The sequence below is a fragment of the Heptranchias perlo genome, chromosome 14 (genome assembly GCF_035084215.1).
Source record: "Heptranchias perlo isolate sHepPer1 chromosome 14, sHepPer1.hap1, whole genome shotgun sequence".
NCBI classification, from domain to species: domain Eukaryota; kingdom Metazoa; phylum Chordata; class Chondrichthyes; order Hexanchiformes; family Hexanchidae; genus Heptranchias; species Heptranchias perlo.
Genome location: NC_090338.1, coordinates 15,331,604 through 15,350,385, shown reverse-complemented (window position 1 = coordinate 15,350,385; position 18,782 = coordinate 15,331,604). Strand labels below are relative to the sequence as shown.

At 44.3% G+C, this 18,782-nt stretch overlaps 1 protein-coding gene across 3 annotated transcripts in view; it reads left to right on the top strand.

Moving 5' to 3' along the window:
* Positions 1-4,843, top strand: part of LOC137332317 (uncharacterized) — a 43,084-nt gene extending 38,241 nt beyond the window's left edge. For all 3 annotated transcript variants that reach the window (XM_067996057.1, XM_067996055.1, XM_067996054.1), the window contains 2 exons: positions 4,045-4,088; positions 4,229-4,843. In XM_067996057.1, the coding sequence (XP_067852158.1) occupies positions 4,045-4,088; positions 4,229-4,300 (116 nt within the window). In that variant the 3' untranslated portion in view covers positions 4,301-4,843. The remainder of the gene's footprint in view (positions 1-4,044; positions 4,089-4,228) is intronic.
* Positions 4,844-18,782: the final 13,939 nt, after the last annotated feature.

Below are 18,782 nucleotides of genomic sequence, written 5' to 3'. Positions count from 1 at the left end.
TAGGCAATTTTTTTCCAGGCTTCCAACGTGCACATTGACCCCCCCCCCCTGCTGAGATCCTGTTGCCATTCTAAAATTATGCTCCTAATGTCAGCATCAGACATTCCTAGGGCAGGTACAGCGCAGTCAAACACAGAGTAAAGCTCCTCATACTCTGCCCTGAAAAAGTGCCTCACCACCAACCTCAGAAGAGCACCCGCTGATGCACCAGCGTGCCATTTTTCCATTTGCCACACCAGTTGTCCTGTGCCTCTCTGTGAGATCGGCAATCAATTTTGAATTAGAGAAAGTATTGTGCTGTTGGCCAATGCCCAGTAGGAACTGCACTGAGGCTGAAGAACTAGAAACAACAAATATTAAAGTACCTCAACAGCCAGACACGGTATTGTGGTGACTGTGGTATTGGACTAGCAACCTGAAAGTTATGAGTTCCAAGCTTACCATGGTATGTTGTGAAATTGAAACTAATAAATCTCTTAATTTGTAGGTTAGCACCAGGGAAATTGAGGTAACTGGGTTTACTAAAGTCCTTCAGGGAAAGGCACCTCCCATTCTGGCTTAAATGGGACTCTAATCCACACTATGTGATTAACTCTTACTGCTCTCCGAAGTGTACAATTGCTTCAAGAAGAACATCCACTACCTTCTTAGGGTAACTAGGGGTGGGAAATAAATGTGGCCCTGACCAGGGTCATCCATATCCTGAAAAATACTGAAATGGTGCAAGACCCTTATGACCAGTGCAATTTCCTGCACACACGATAAAACGTGGTACCTTTTTTTATTCATTCAATCATGGGATGTGGGCATCGCTGGCAAGGCCAGCATTTATTGCCCATCCCTAATTGCCTTTGAGAAGGTGGTGGTGAGCTGGCTTCTTGAACCGCTGCAGTCCATGTGGTGAAGGTTCTCCCACAGTGCTGTTAGATAGGGAGTTCAAGGATTGTGACCCAGCGACAATGAAGGAACAGCGATATATTTTCAAGTCAGTATGGTGTGTGACTTGGAGGGGAACGTGCAGGTGGGGGTGTTCCCATGCGCCTGCTGCCCTTGATCTTCGAGGTGGTAGAGGTCACGGGTTTGGGAGGTGCTGATGCAGATGCCTTGGCGAGTTGCTGCAGTGCATCCTGTAGATGGTCTTGTAGATCAAATCAGTAGTATATTTCCAATTGGAACTTCTTTTAGAAATATTGTGGTGAAAGAAAACCACTTTATTGTGATTATCTTGAACTGAAGATTGAAGTTATTAGCAATATGGAAGCATAGTAAGAGGAAAACATCTGACATTCTTGAATCATATCACATCTGAACTTAAAATGATTTCCCTTTCATAAACCCATGCTGACTTTGACCAATCCCGTTAATGGCCTCCATGTGATAACAGAACACTTGGAGGGCATTAACGGGATTGGACAAAGTCAGCATGGCTTTATGAAAGAGAAATCATGCTTAACAAATCTACTGAAGTTTTTTGAGGATGTAACTAGTAGAATAGATAGGGAAGAACCAGTTGATGTGGTGTATTTGGATTTTCAGAAGGCTTTTGATAAGTTCCCACACAAGAGGTTGGTGTGCAAAATTAAAGCACATGGGATTGGGGGGAATATACTGGCATGGATTGAGAATTGGTTGACAGACAGGAAACAGAGAGTAGGAATAAACGGGTCTCTTTCCGGTTGGCAGGCAGTGACTAGTGGGGTGCCGCAGGGATCAGTGCTTGGGCCCCAGCTATTCACAATATATATCAATGATTTGGATGAGGGAACTAAATGTAACATTTCCAAGTTTGCAGATGACACATGTGAGCTGTGAGAAGGATGCAAAGAGGCTCCAATGTGATTTAGACAAGTTGGTTGAGTGGGCAAGAACATGGCAGATGCAGTATATCGTGGATAAATGTGAGGTTATCCACTTTGGTTGTAAAAACAGAAAGGCAGATTATTATCTGAATGGTGATAGATTGGGAAAAGGGGAGGTACAACGAGAACTGGGTGTCCTTGTACACCAGTCGCTGAAAGCGAGCATTCAGGTGCAGCAAGCAGTTAGGAAAGCGAATGGTATGTTGGCCTTCATTGCAAGAGGATTTGAGTACAGGAGCAGGGATGTCTTACTGAAGTTATACAGGGCCTTGGTGAGACCACATCTGGAGTATTGTGTGCAGTTTTGGTCTCCTTATCTGAGGAAGGATGTCCTTGCCATGGAGGGAGTGCAACAAATGTTTACCAGACTGATTCCTGGGAAGGCAGGACTGACGTATGAGGAGAGATTGGGTAGACTTGGCTATATTCACTAGACTTTAGAAGAATGAGAGGTGATCTCATCGAAACATATAAAATTCTAGCAGGACTAGACAGACTAGATGCAGGGAGGATGTTCCCGATGGCTGAGGTGTCCAGAACCAGGTGTCACAGTCTCAGGATACGGGGTATGCCATTTAGAACCGAGATGAGGAGAAATTTCTTCACTCAGAGGGTGGTGAACCTGTGGAATTCTCTACCACAGAAGGCAGTGGAGGCCAAGTCATTAGATGTATTCAAGAACGAGATAGATATATTTCTTAATGCTAAAGGGATCAAGGGATATGGGGAAAAAGTAGGAACAGGGTACTGAGTAAGACGATCAGCCATGATCATTTCGAATGGCGGAGCAGACCCGAAGGGCCGAATGGCCTGATCTTGCTCCTATTTTCTATGTTTCTATGTTTCCATGTAAAATTTAACATGTGGTGTAGAAAGAAACTTGTTTCAGCCTTCTGATTGCCAGCTTGGCTCAGGGGTAGCACTCCCACCTCTGAGAGAGAAGGTCATGGGTTCACACCCTACTTGCTACAATCTAGGCTCAGGGAGTGTTGTATTGTTGGAGGCGCATTGCCTAAAACAGTAACTAAACATTAAAAGTGTTTAATTTGCTTTGAAATGTCCTGAGGATGTGAAAGGCACTATGACAATTCTTCCCAAGTTGATATAAGTAAGGCTGATTTTCCTATCAGTTGCTAGGAAACACTTATTCCCTGGACCTTAATGGTAGGAAAAAGGGGTGGTGATCTGTAATATGGGACCTCTGCTCCTTTTATGTTGTCCCCATGCTTCAATGGAAATAAGGCTGGAGGAGCATTTCCCACTTTCTCCACCCTCCCATTGCTGTGGTTTCAGCCGAAGAGCAATCACTTCCAACAGCACCTGAATGAGCTGACAGTGGGCCGTGTGCCTGGGAGCCCCTCGGGTCTGAGGGGACCAGACGGATAGGCAAGCAAGGCCGTAAAGGTAAGTGTTCATTATCTCTTGCAATCTCCCAACAATCTTCAGGCATGAAAGCTTGAACTAAGCCACTGACTGCTGGTCAACAGCCAGAAGGCCCCGAGACCGATGGCCTGTCCCACAGTTTCAGGTCTTCTCAGGCCTGCAGCTGTGGTTCTTTTTCTGTCTGTTTCCCAGTGAACAGCTCTTCTAGGAAGTGGGCCTGCAACCAGGGTTTAATCAGACCATGCTAATGACCTGCCCAACTAAATTAAGGCACCCTGAGGCCTGGACAAGCAGATCCCATTTTGAGTCTGCTCCACCCGGGCAAGGAGGAAACAGGAGAATCAACCCCGACATCTAATAGAGCATAAATTGTAAACTACAATCATCTAAAAATACACGAGGCATATAAAAGATTAGTGGGATTGGAATAGAAAGCTGCGGATGAACAGTTAACATCGGCCTCGATTCAATGGACCAAATGACCTCTTGCTGTGCTGTAATTTCTATGCTTTCTATATGAAAGCAGGTATCTGAAGCTGAAAAGGCACTGAAATTCTCAAACTCTGCAGAGTCTTTTCAGGAGCTTAGTTCATTTATGACCGTCCCAATGGCTCCCTGTGCAAATGCAGTGCTTAGTGTGGATCTGGGTTATACAGATGAAAACTGGGTTCACTGTCAATCAATGTCTTGCTGATCCATTGGCTGTACGATGAAATGCAGTAAGTTGAGAATATTTGTGTGCCAATTGTCAGTTTTTTTTGTCAGTGTTATCCTTTAATTGTGGTGTTTGCAATTATCACAGGGTCCAGACATGGTACACAAGGCAATCAACAATCTTCAGATACTGTAAGTATATAGATTCATATTGGTGAAATCACACGTCCTACAATATTAATATCCGCAACAAATTTGTAAAGTTGTTATCTGATGTAAAGAGATGCAGTAATAGTTCACATTATTATAAATGGTTAATTTCTCTCTTGCAGAACCTGACTCCTTCAAAGGAAGCTGATTCATCTGTTATCTATGCACAAATAGCACAAGCAAAATTTAAATAAGCTGCACAGGATAGACAGGAAGAGCTTGGAGTTAGATATGTGGAATATAACATTTTGGGGAATTGATATCATTACCGAAGAACCGATATTTAACTGTCTTCCTGTGCAGCTGCTCTGATGGAACATAATCATTGCATCACTTTTTTCAAGTATGAACATAACTTACAAACATAACCTGCAATAGAAATACTTCTCTTGATATAGTTTCAACAATCCTTTCCGGGCTTCTGCAGATGCTATGTAAAAAAAACTGCTACATTATGGAAAATAAATTGAACATTACACGTAATTTTGTTGATTAATTTCTCAGAAGTGTAATAACCAACAATGATGATTCCACTGTGCAATGTATCCCTTAAGCTTGAGTTTTTCTGTCTCTGATTAGAAGTCAATGTGGGTAAATTCATGCCTTAATAACCACCAGCATTTAATGAATTCATTCAATGATACACCTACTGCTCCTGTTATCCTTGGTTACCAGTGTGAGTTCCATCTTATGCTGCCATTTTTCAGTACGCCCCCATTAAACACTCCAAATCACAACTCAACTTCATGCATGCTCTGTGTACACTCTCGTGTGTACATGTTTGGCAATGCTCCAAGTTCTTTTCAGATGAAACAAATGGTATAACCTGATCAACACATCTATTTAAATACTAGAATATTGTCTATTGGAGTCAGGCTCACCTCCATGGGTAAAAATGATTGACTGTATTGATGTGCATTGTATCACGTGTCGTGGATTCTGCATAATGCAACTCCACCATTAGACCATTCCCCAGACCTACCGTAGGTGATGGTCTAATGGTGGATTGTGTCAACTCCAATGTAACATGAGGAAACAGCACAGTGCCCTGTGATTTATTCATCCCTCTATGTCCCATTTTCCACCAGACCTACCTTAGGTGAAAATGGGACAAAGAAGGATGGATAAATCATAACTCCATGAATGTGGTGAGAAATTCCTTCCACTTCGAAGGCCAAAAAGATCCAACTAAATGTTGCCTGGACTAAAAGTCACACGGGACCTGAAATTCCTGAAGGCTCGTACCCCTGATGGAATTGCAGAGGACGAGATTTCCGATTGTCAGCATGGCCCATCGTTGACCCTGCCCCAAAGACCTGTGCTATTTCCAGTTCCTCATGGGCATCCGCCCCAAAGGGTGGCTAGAAAAGTTGGAGGGGCACGTTACCACTCTCTCGGGGTGCCGGACCCTGCAGCCAAGGATATTTTATATCAAGATGATCCTCAAAATTCCCCATGTTGAGATGTTAAAAAAATTCAATGCCCATTTTCACTCGAGAATCTAAAATTTTTGAAAATGTACCAAATAAAGGTTCAAAAAATCAAATCTTGTGCCGACTAAACTTATATCACTCCTAAAACTTTCATAAACTTCTGATTTTACTCCTTCAAGATGAATACACAGGAACATAGGAACAGGAATAGGCCATTCAGCCCCTCGTGCCTGCTCCGCCATTTGATAAGATCATGGCTGATCTGTGATCTAACTCCATATACCTGCCTTTGGCCCATAGCCTTTAAAATTTTTGGTTGCCAAAAAGCTATCTATCTCAGATTTAAATTTAGCAACTGAGCTAGTATCAATTGCCGTTTGCGGAAGAGAGTTCCAAACTTCTACCACCCTTTGTGTGTAGAAATGTTTTCTAATCTCGCTCCTGAAAGGTCTGGCTCTAATTTTTAGACTGTGCCCCCGACTCCTAAAATCCCCAACCAGCGGAAATAGTTTCTCTCTATCCACCCTATCTGTTCCCCTTAATATCTTATAAACTTCGATCAGATCACCCCTTAACCTTCGAAACTGTAGAGAATACAACCCCAATTTGTGTAATCTCTCCTCGTAACTTAACCCATGAAGTCCGGGTATCATTCTAGTAAACCTACGCTGCACTCCCTCCAAAGCCAATATGCCCTTCCGAAGGTGCGGTGCCCAGAACTGCTCACAGTACTCCAGGTGCGGTCGAACCAGGGTTTTGTATAGCTGCAGCATAACCTCTGTCCCCTTGTACTCTAGTCCTCTAGATATAAAGGCCAGCATTCCATTAGCCTTATTGATTATTTTCTGCACCTGTTCATGACACTTCAATGATCTATGTACCTGAACCCCTAAGTCTCTTTGGACATCCACTGTTTTTAACTTTTTACCATTTAGAAAGTACCCTGTTCTATCCTTTTTTGATCCAAAGTGGATGACCTCACACTTGTCTACATTGAATTCCATCTGCCACAGTTTTGCCCATTCACCTAATCTATCAATATCGCTTTGTAATTTTATGTTTTCATCTACACTGCTTACAATGCCACCAATCTTTGAGTAATAAGCTTCGGTATACTTGCAGCACAAATAACAAGTGTTCATACATTGCAGAGTAACATTCAGGGTGGTTTTGGAGTTGGACGTCTTTTTGATAGTGTGCCAACTTTTTTTTTAAAACTGTTGGTTAGCTTTTCGACAGTTACCGTGGATGTGCATCTTGATTTCAACACATTGAGGAAGTGGGTAAGAAGTAAAATGAGTCAGATGGCAAATAGGAGGAACAAGAGAGAAAAGCTCTGGGAAGCATTAACAGTAACAGTATGAATATGATAGAAGGACAAGAAAGGTTGCAAAGGGGAATGAGGGAGTTTCTGGTCTATTCAAGCTTTGGTTGATGTGAAAACAAGCTTTCCCATCAATGTTGCAAAAATGCTTGTTACATCTGATAAGGGTTTGTTCCCAAAATCCGGGTCATTACCATCATGTCTGTGTACATGCCATTCCAGCACGCTGGTAAAAACCGACGCAGCCCCAAAAAGGATGACAACTTCAAAATAATGGCCTTATGACATGTAAAGATGAGAAGTTAGACTGAAAGTGCAGTGGGACACGGGCAAGTCATTACTAAAACTGCATCACTTTTATTGCAAGGGAAAAGCAGTGTTGGATTTGAAACTTACCAAAGTGAAATACACATGTTGAAGGCATGGGACTTTGAAGGATTTTAACTCGGAGCGTGTTTCTAACAGGCAGGAGTGGAGCAAATGTCAAACCCTCCCCTCCGAGGCTATTTTAACTTCAGGCCTTATTTACATCTCACCAGCCAGCTGCCCACCTGAAATGAGGCAGTTGTCCGTCTACTGTCAGGTGAAGATTGAACAGCCCAGAGGCCACCTGCCGGCACTGAGGTAAGTTGCGAGGGGTTGATTTCGGTAGGGCCTTGTAGTTGGGAAAGGGGGAGGCCGGGGCAGCAGAGGCTCAGACTTTCCTCCTGACCCCACAATTTAACAGTTTAAAACTTACCTTTTATGGCTTCCGCTTCGTCCCCAAGAGGTTTTACCGAGTGGGGCAGTCACAACGGGCACCCTGATCAGTCAATGGTTAAAATGCCATTGTGTCCTAATGACATCATAAGATCTTGATTTACATGTAGTGATGAAACTCCCGCCTGAGTTACTTGGGCGCCTGGGCTGCCTAAAAAAAGGGCCCAATTAATGTGGGAGCAGGCGGGATTGGAGCGGGAACAAAGATGAGGAGAAATTTCTTCACTCAGAGGGTGGTGAACCTGTGGAATTCTCTCCCACAGAAGGCAGTGGAGGCCAAGACATTAGATGTATTCAAGAAGGCGATAGATATATTTCTTAATGCTAAAGGGATCAAGGGATATGGGGAAAAAATTGGGAACAGGGTACTGAGTTAGACGATCAGCCATGATCATTTTGAATGGCGAAGGAGACCTGAAGGGCCGAATGGCCTACTCTTGCTCCTATTTTCTATGTTTCCATATAAAAAAAAGCAGGAACAGGGCGGTAAGTTTTAAGAGGCAATTTTAATTGTGTTGCCCAGTTCCTGCCGGACGGGATGGGTTAAAATCGCCCTCTTATTTCCTAGGGAAACATCCCCAGAAAGTTATGATTTTTTGGGGGAGAAATTGGATAAGAGTCCATTTCGGGCGGGGGTACCGTGATGCGCTAGTGCCCCGTGCCCGATGGACCCTGCGCAGGCAGGATGCAAGTTTCGACCCACCCGAGGACTTACCTGCAATCAGCCTTCCTTTCCAGGCCTTGCACTCGGAATTGATGCAATTTGCAATTTTTGCCACCAGGGGGAGCTCAATCTCTTAAAGGAGGATGTTTCTTCGAAATCTCTTAAAGGTAGCTGGTACCTGTTACTTGCTGAAAATAACAGTTTACTGTCTGCATGGAGTCTGAACAGAGATCAGACATCGCACACATAAAACACAGATGCAGGTCCCATCCCTATCTTTATACACTGATGAGTTATGTTAAAACATTGAATGAAGGTTGCGCACTACTAAATCCCACATCCTCGCCAATCTGCCGATCTGAGTTGGTACCAGGCCTGCGAGAGTGAATGCACCAAGGTTCTCTGCTGATGCACTAGAGACCTTGGGTGGAAGCGGTGGACAGAAGGAGGGACATCCTATATCCGCGGGGGGGGGGTCAAGAAGTCCTCCAGACATGTATCCAAAAGACAGTGGGAGGCAACGGGGGACGATGTTATTGCCAGGTGCACAGCATCATGAACATGGATGCAGTGCAGGAAGAAGTTCAATGCTTTGACATGAGTGGTCAAGGTGAGTGAGGTCAACTGTCAAGTGGCATCTCCTACCATCTGCACCACGCACTACACCCCCCCATCCTCCATCTATCAACAAACTCTTTCCATCAGTACTCAACTCTTCCAACCAGATGCTTCCTCTCACCCTTGCACATTAGCACTGTTTCAAACCGCTCACCCACAACTCACAGGCCACACACAATGGTGAGCTATTCAACCATGACAGGCACATCACCCAGACACACATCCCGATTTCTTGCAGGAGAAGGTGGCGCATATCAAGAGGCAAGTGGCAGTGGCATTTAGCCCCTCAAGCCTATTCTGCCATTCAATGAGATCATGGTGGACCTGTGACCTAACTCCATATACCCGCCTTAACCCCATATCCTTTAACACCCTTGGTTCAAAGAAATGTATCAATCTCAGCTTTAACTTTCACAGGTGAGCTAACATCAACTGCCGTCTGCAGAAGAGCATTCCAAACGTCTCCCACCCTTTGTTTGTAGAAGCATTTTCTAACTTCACTCCTGCATGTCCTGGCTCTAAATGTTAGACTATAATCCCCATGTCCTAGTATTTAAGTCTAGGAGACCTCCAATAATAGTTACAAATGTCTCAGCAGCCAGAAGCAGTAATCCAGCCACTAACCTGTAAATCCTGCATGGTCCCTTTAAATAGCGCTGGTGAGGGGTCCACCAGGCACTCGAAGACACATTCAGATGGTCGGGCTTAAGACTGTGTGCTGAGTTGAGTGTTAAGTCCCAAAATGGTGTCGATCACTTTAAATCAGCGTTGCACACTGATTGAAGCCATTTTCTCCCTACTTTACATGATTCCAGCGTGCTTTATCTGCACCTGCTCTAACTCCAATACCAAGATGGCAACTGGCGCAGGTCACGCAGGAAACGTGTGTGCTTATCCAAGACGCCATCTTAGATGTCGGAGAGGCCGTGTAGCACCGAAACAACGGGCACTGTGTGGCCAATTTAATGCCCTATGTATTTATTTTGTGCATTTTCTGATATTTTGAGGCCAACTGTAATTCTACCTTTCATGCCAAAAATAATTTCTCCTGAATTTCAGATATTTTAAACATATGAAAATAAATAGTGACTTCAATACAACTTTACAGGTCCAGTAATCTGAACATGGGTACAATATGCTAATGTGAACTGAATCTTTTACAACACACACCTAAAGAAAGAAGAACTTGTCCTTCTAAAGCACTTTCACGTCTTCAGGACGTCTTAATAGCCAGTGAAATACTTTTTGAAATGTAGTCACTGTTGAAATGTAGGGAAAGAAGGCAAGTAATCTGCACACAGCAAGGTCCCTCAAACAGCAAACAATGGGGGTGAAATTGAACATGGGCAGGGACACAAAACAGGCGGAATCTCATTTGCCGACATTCATACAACACGCCCGATAGTCAACTGTATTGAAGTCCGTGGGACAGACTATCGGGCGGGGCGTATAACGGGTGAACGATGCGATACCGCCTGTTTTGTGTCCCCGCCATGTCCAATTCCACCCCCAATCTGTGAGAGTGATGTTTGTTGAGGGATAAATGTTGACCACAACACCTCTGCTGCTGATACAGGTTACTGCCCTCTATATGGGATCAGTAGAGATATCGGCCGGCTTTTTCTGCTTTTGCATTCTCCAACCTGTGATTTTCTTTGTCCTTTCACTTTAATGGTGAGAAGGTCAGGGGCTGGTGAGCACAGAAGTGGGAAGCCCCGGCCATGTCTTTGAGTATCTGCCAAATGCTGCTCAAGCTCAGTTAGCTCTGTTATGACAACACTTTTTTTTGTAGAATTTTGCAAGATTAAAAGTCACTCTAAGTGGACTATGTTGCAAAAGTTTCTTCAAAAGCAATGCATCAGCAACTAAAACATGACACACTGATCCCCGTAGTTTTTACAGACATCAGTGGGATTTTTCATCAATTATTCAAATAGTAATTCTGAGAAGACTGACGCTATTGCCTGTATTTCGGAAAACAGGTTTTTAAAATTCCAACTTCTAAGTGAGACACAACCCACGAGATAAAAGAATCTCTTCCTACCTTCTCATGGTCAGTCAAACACCACACACACATAAGGGACACATAGGCTCCCTACAAGCCAGAATGCTGCTTTAAATCTACAATATCTGATAATAAGACTGTGCCCAGGGGTCTTTTATTTACTGGATACAGCACAGGCCCTCATGAATTCCTAGGCTTTAGAAAGCAGCAGAATAAATGCTACTGTCACTGAGCGGCTGCAGAACATTCTGGAAGGGGAGGGTGAACAGGCAAAGGTCGTGGTCCATATTGGTACCAACGATGTAGGTAGAAAGAGGGAGGAGGTCCTAGAACCATAGAACCATTGAAAAGATACAGGACAGAAGGGGGCCATTCAGCCCATCGTGTCCGCGCTGGCTTGAAGAACAACCAGGTGCCCATTCTAATCCCTTCTTCCAGCACCTGGTCCGTAGCCCTGCAGCTTACAGCACTTTAGATGCAGGTCCAGGTACTTTTTGAAAGAGTTGAGTGTCCCTGCCTCTACCACCAATTTGGGCAGCGAATTCCATACACCCACCACCCTCTGGGTAAAAAAGCTTTTCCTCATGTCCTCTCTCACTCTTCCGCCAATCAGTTTAAATCTATGTCCTCTAGTTCTTGAACTCTCCGCTAAGGGAAACAGGTACTTCCTGTCTATTCTATCTGGGCCCCCCATAATTTTGTACACTTCAATCAAGTCAACCTTCAGCCTCCTCTGCTCCAAGGAAAACAACCCCATCCTATCCAATCTCTCCTCGTAGCTGCAATTTTCAAGCCCTGGCAACGTTCTTGTAAATCTTCTCTGCACTCTCTCCAGAGCAATTACATCCTTCCTGTAATGTGATGACCAGAACTGCACATAATACTCCAGCTGTGGCCTTACCAGCGTTTTATACAGTTCCATCATTACATCCCTGCTTTTGTATTCTATACCTCGGCTAATAATGGAGAGCATTCCGTATGCCTTCTTCACAACCTTATCTACCTGTAACTGCCACCTTCAGGGACCTGTGCACATGCACTCCAAGATCTCTTACTTCCTCTACCCCTCTCAATATATTCCCTTTTGCTGCGTATTCCCTTTTACTGTTTGCCCTCCCTAAGTGCATTACCTCACACTTCTCCGGGTTGAACTCCATTTGCCACTTTTTCGCCCACTCCACCAACCCATTGATATCTTCTTGGAGTCTACAGCTATCCTCTTCACTATCAACTACACGGTCAATTTTTGTGACGTCTGCAAATTTGCCAATCATGCCCCCTACATTCAAGTCCAAATCATTAATATATATATACCACAAACAGCAAGGGACCCAACACTGAGCCCTGTGGCACACCACTGGAAACAGATTTCCATTCGCAAAGATATCCATCGACTTTTACCCTTTGTCCTGCAGGCAGATTTTAAGGAGTTAGGAAAGAAATTAACAAGCAGGACCTCAAAGGTAGTAATCTCCGGATTACTCCCAGTGCCACGTGCTAGTGAGTATAGAAATAGGAGGTTAAAGCAGATGAATGCGTGGCTGGAGAGATGGTGCAGGAGGGAGGGCTTTAGATACCTGGGGCATTGGGACCAGTTCTGGCGGAGGTGGGACCTGTACAGGCCGAACGGGTTGCACCTCAACAGAGCTGGGATCAATGTTCTCGCAGGGAGGTTCATTCGTGCTGTCGGCGGGGGGGGGGGGGGGTTTAAACTAATTTAACAAGAGGTGGGCACCAGGATGTAGCAGTGGAAAGGGGAAACAAGGGGCACAAAGCAGCAGGAGAGAAAGATAGCACAAGAGTAAGAATTAGTATAGTATTAGGAGGGATCAGACTAAGAGAGAGTACAAGAAAGTCTGAGACTGGTTTGCAGTGCATGTGTGTAAACACACGAAGCGTGGTAAACAAGGTTGGAGAGCTGCAGATGCAAATAGCCACATGGGAATACAATATCATGGTGATAACGGAGACCTGGCTTAAAAAAGGCAGGATTGGGTACTAAATATTCCTGGATACAAGGTGTTCAGGAAAGATAGGGAAGGAAAGAAAGGAGGGGGGTGGGGGATGGTGGCAGTTTTGATTAACGAGAATATTGCAGTGCTGGAAAGAGAGGATGTCCTGGAGGGGTCAAGGACAGAATCTATTTGGTTAGAGTTAAGAAACAATAGATGTGCCATTACACTACTGGTTGTATTCTATGGGCCTTGGGAAGGATGTGGAGGAACAAATTTGTAGGGAAATTACAGAGAGGTGCAAAAGCTATAGAGTAGTGATAATGGGGGACTTCAACTATCCTAATATAGACTGGGATAATAATAATATAAGGGGCAAACAAGGGGAGGAATTTTTGAAATGTGTTCAGGATAATTTTCTTGACCAATGTGTTTCTGGCCTAACGGGAAAGGAGGCATTGCTGGATTTGGTTCTCGGGAATGAGGCGAGCCAAGTGGAGCAAATGTTAGTGGGGGAGCATTTAGGGAGCAGCGATCATAGTATCATAAGGTTTAGAATAGCTATGAAAAAGGACACGGACCACTCTAAAGTAAAAATACTCAATTGGAGGAGGACCAATTTCAGTGGATGAGAACAGATCTGGCCCGCGTAAATTGGAATCAAAGATTGGCAGGCAAAACTGTAACTGAACAGTGGGTTGCCTTTAAAGAGGAGTTGGAGCAGATACAGTCGAGGTACATTCCCACGAGGGAGAAAGATAGGGCAAATAAAGCCAGAGCTCCCTGGATGACAAAAGAGATAGAGAGTAAGGTGAAGCGGAAAAAAAGTGCATATGACAGATGTCAGGTTGATAACACAAGTGAGAACCATGCAGAATATAGAAAGTTCAGAGGAGAAGTGAAAAAGGAAATAAGAGGGGCAAAGAGAGAGTTTCAGAGTAGATTGGTGGCCAACATAAAAGGGAATCCAGAAGTTTTCTTCGGACATATAAATAGTAAACGGGCAGTAAGAGGAGGGGTGTGGCCGATTAGGGACCATAAAGGAGATCTACTCATGGAGGCAGAGGGTTTGACCAAGGTACTAAATGTGTACTTTACATCTGTCCTTACCAAGGGAGAAGATGCTGCCAGTGTCTCAGTAAAGAAAGATATAATTGAGTTACTGGATGGGCTGAAAATTGATAAAGAAGTACTAGAAAGGCTGGTTGTACTTAAAGTAAATAAGTCACCTGGTCCAGATGGGATGCATCCTAGGTTGCTGAGGGAAGTAAGGGTGGAAATTGTGGAGGTGCTGGCCATAATCTTCCAAACATCCATAGATACAGGGGTGGTGACAGAGTACTGGAGAATTGCAAATGCTACACCCTTGTTCAAAAAAGGGTGTAAGGATAAACCCGGCAACTACAGGTCAGTCAGTTTAACCTCGGTGGTGGGGAAACTTTAAGAAACGATAATCCGGGACAGAATTAACAGTTGGATTGATTAGGGAAAGCCAGCATGGATTTGTTAAAGGCAAATCTTGTTTAACTAACCTGATAGAGGTTTTGATGAGGTCACAGAGAAGGTAGATGAGGGCAATGCAGTTGATGTGGTGTATATAGACTTTGAAAAGGCGTTTGATGAAGTACCGCATGGTCGGCTTGTCATCAAGACTGCGGCCCATGGAATAAAGGAGAGAGTAGTAGCATGGATGCAGAATTGGTGAAGTAACAGGAAATAGAGAGTAGTGGTGAACGGTTGTTTCTCGGACTGGAGGGAGGTGTACAGTGGTGTTCCCCAGAGGTCGGTGCTGGGACCACTGCTTTTCTCGATATATATTAATGATTTGGACTTGGGTGTACAGGGCATAATTTCAAAATTTACAGATCACACGAAACTTGGAAGGGTAGTAAACAGTGAGGAGGATAGTGATAGACTTCAAGATGATATAGACAGGCTGATGGCATGGGTGGACACGTGGCAGATGAAATTGAAAGCAGAAAAATGTGAAGTGGTACATTTCGGTAGGAAGAACAAGGAAAGGCAATATAAACTGAAGGGCACAATTCTAAAAGGGGTACAGGAACAGAGAGATCTGGGGATACATGTGCACAAATCATTGAAGGTGGCAGGGCAGGTTGTGAAAGCAGTTAAAAAAGCATACGGAATCCTCGGCTTTATAAATAGAGGCGTAGAGTACAAAAGTAAGGAAGTCACAATGAACTTTTATAAAACACTGGTTCGGCCACAACTGGAGTATTGTGTCAGGTTCTGGGTTCCGCACTTTAGGAAAGATGTGAAGGCCTTAGAGAGGGTGCAGAAAAGATTTACTAGAATGATTCCAGGGATGAGGGACTTTAGTTACGTGGATAGACTGGAGAAGCTGGGGTTGTTCTCCTTGGAACAGAGAAGGTTGCCAGGAGATTTGATAGAGGTGTTCAAAATCATGAAGGGTCTTGAGAGAGTTGATAGAGAGAAACTGTTCCCATTGGTGGAAAGGTCAAGAACCAGGGGGCTTAGATTTAAGGTGATTGGCAAAAGAACCAAAGGCGACATGAGGAAAACCTTTTTTACACAGCGAGTGGTTAGGATCTGGAATGCACTGCCTGAGGGGTTGGTGGATGCAGATTCAATCATGGCCTTCAAAAGGGAACTGGATAAGGACTTGAAAGTAAAAAATTTGCAGGGCTATGGGGTTAGGGTGGGGGAGTGGGACTAGCTGGATTGCTGATGTATAGAGCCAGCACGGACTTGATGGGCCAAATGGCCTCCTTCCGTGCTGTAACCTTTCTATCATTCTATGAATCTATCAAATGTCGGCTTAAGCCGTGAACGACTGAATTATTTATTAACAATATAAGTAGTTAAGAAATCAGTAGCAATAACAAATGGTACATTTACAATTATTTGTAAAATACCCTTGACATCAGGCGTGAAACGGGCACAAAAAAAGACCAATTTGGGAGCACAAGCCCTGCACCCCAAGAATGCCTGATAAACGTCTTACCCGAATTTGGATCTGGCCACTTTTCAGGTGTCTAACGCAGCCGCCTAAAACAGGCATCAGGTCCCTTGCATATGCCACTAAAGAGCATAATGCCTGTTTAAGGAACATTACAAGAAGGAATTGGGTGTCTCTGAGCAAAGCAGGGCTTGGGCCTTCTCTGTTCAGGTTTTTGGGACATAGATGCGGCCGAGCCTTGGTTGCCTCCGAAAGGATAAGTGAAATATAATTTTTTTACATTTCTGTGGAGCCCAGGAGTGCTCTTCCCAGCTCCACAGTACTCCCAATGGTTGCTGTCTGCCACAATCGACCCCCCTCGTGCGAGCTACCTGTGGAGGCTCGACAGGTGTCGGCAACTCGCCCTAAATTTATTGTGATCCTTGGGCCTCCGTCTTTGGGCACTGGGGTTGTTCCCTGTGCCCATTTACTGCATTAAAAATGGCCTAAAGAATTTCTAGTCCGTGATTTCTCTCTGGTTCTGTGGTAACCGTCAAATAAATATCTTAGCTCTGTGTGGTTAACCACAAAACAAACCATTTTTGAGTCAGATTCTGTAACTAACTCACTCCAAAGTAGGCGGTCCAAGATCAAACCACGTTTCGTTTTCTCGTAAACCAATAAGTCTTGTGTTGCTGTTACTGATGCTAATTTTAGCTGAGTATCAAAAATGTTAACATTATATATGAGTGCACTCAGCACAGTAACTGCTACAACTCCATAAAAAAATTCCAATAAAATTTCACCATGACAATGTAAAATCCTATCTAAAGGGATGTTGCAGGAGTTACAGGTTAGTTGCTGGATTATTGCTTCTGGCTGCTGATTCATTTGTACCTGTTTTTGGAGGTCTCCTATACTTGAATATTAGGACTAGGGGACACAGCCTAAAAATTAGAGCCAGGACTTGCAGGAGTGAAGTTTGCAAAAGTTTCTACACCCAAGGGTGGTAAAAGTTTGGAACTCTCTTGCGCAAATGGAAGTTGATGCTAGCTCAATTGTTAATTTTAAATCTGAGATTGATAGATTTTTGTTAACTAAAGGTATTAAGGGATATGGGGCTAAGGTGGGTATATGGAGTTGGGTCACAGATGTAAGATTCTCGAAATTCACAGATCCCCCAAAACCCGGAGAAAAACCCTAAAAAACCCTGAGTATGGGAAAACTTTGGCCATTGACTATAATCCTAAAATGGAAGGATAGGTGAGAGGTCACCAGGTGAAATCAACAACACACACACCGTGGAACTTCAGAGAATTAATGCTTCAGACATGACTCTGTTTTAATGCATAACCGACAGCAGGTGGTCGACACTCAGCACGAATTCAAAAGGCAGTCAGCCATTGAAAGAGGCAACTGCTCCAGACATGGTGGGGCCATGTCTTTGTTTTAATGCAAAACCTATCAACACCTAGGATGTTGGATACAAAAGGAAGCCTGTAAACCAGGTGATCAGCAAATCGGAATTAACAATGACCCATCGGGAGAAGCAATGGCAACATGATGAGGGACCATCAAAAAGCCATCAAAGATTCTTAAGGCCTTTGTAAGAACTGTTTAAACAGACATGAAGTGTTTTTTTTAAAGGGTCGAAGACCAATTGTAAGAGAGACATCCACAAGTGGAAACTCGAAACCTCTCGCTCTCTCTCTCTCTCCCTCTCTCTCTCTCTCTCTCTCGCTCTCTCTCCCTCTCTCTCTCTCTCTCTCTCTCTCTCCCTCTCTCTCTCTCTCTCGCTCTCTCTCTCTCTCTCTCTCTCTGGCTTGCTGGCTCTGGTGGGCTGCTTGTCTTGGTTCTGCCTGTGTCTGGAAAGAAGAGCAGTTTCCAGCAAACAACAAGGCGAGGGGAAGGCAGTTCGACGGGGAAGGTCAGCAGCTCTAGAAGCAGGCCGACACACAGGAAGAAACCAGAGCAACAGCCCCAGTGACCATCAGACACCTCGCGGCAACAAGGGCCTTACGGAACAACCAACCGAATATTACCACCAACCAACCGGGTAATATTGGGCCACCGCGACCAAAGAAAACCAACTCGGGAGAAAACCAAAGATCCGCAAAGTTTCCACTCTACAATCTATTTCTGACTTACCTCTGGGTGAATTACTGTCAAAGATACGTTTGGTGAGCATTATCTCTGGCCCTTTAGAGTCCAACCTAGCTAGTACAGTGGGATTGGGAGGGGTGAGGTATCTTTCTACTGTAATTTCCCTCGTGTGTACCAAAGTGTTCCCCATTTTATTAGACTGTTAAGATTGTTGTGTTGTATTTTCTCTCTTGAATAAAGGTCAAAGTTTCTTGCACTAAAAGCAGTTGTCTGCTGCACTTTGTCACAACCCCCAAATAAGTCAAAGGTCTAGAACCCAGGGAGTGGGAGCGATTCGGACCGCTCAGAAGTCAGAGATGAAGCTGACACACACCACCAGCCCCGACACAGATCAACTATGACCTCATTGAATGATGGAACAGGCTCATGGGGAGGCTGAATGGTCCACTCCTGTTCCTATCTTCCTATCTTCCTATAATAAAGTTTCAACACTGTACAGGGAGTGGGCTGGCTAGCTGACAGGCAACACCAAGGGCACTGGTGGAGTTTAAGGGGTGGGACAGGAATGCTGTCATCCTGAGCGAGGACAGCAGGCTCATGTTCCATGGAGCCTCCACCACTTGCTGCCTCCTGTTATGTGGGATTTAGTAGTGTGCAACCTTTATTCAATGTTTTAACATAACTCAGCACTTGTAAACATAGGGATGGGACCTGCATCTGTGTTTTACGTGTGCAATGTCTGATCTCCGTTCAGACTCCGTGCGGACCCATATCTTATATTTTGCAAATATCAGAGCCCCGCAAACATTGAGCAGCCCAGTTGTTGCTCATTAAAAATTCTACAGGTCCCATCATCGCCATGTTGCACTATATTGCAGCGCAGATTCACTTCTCAATT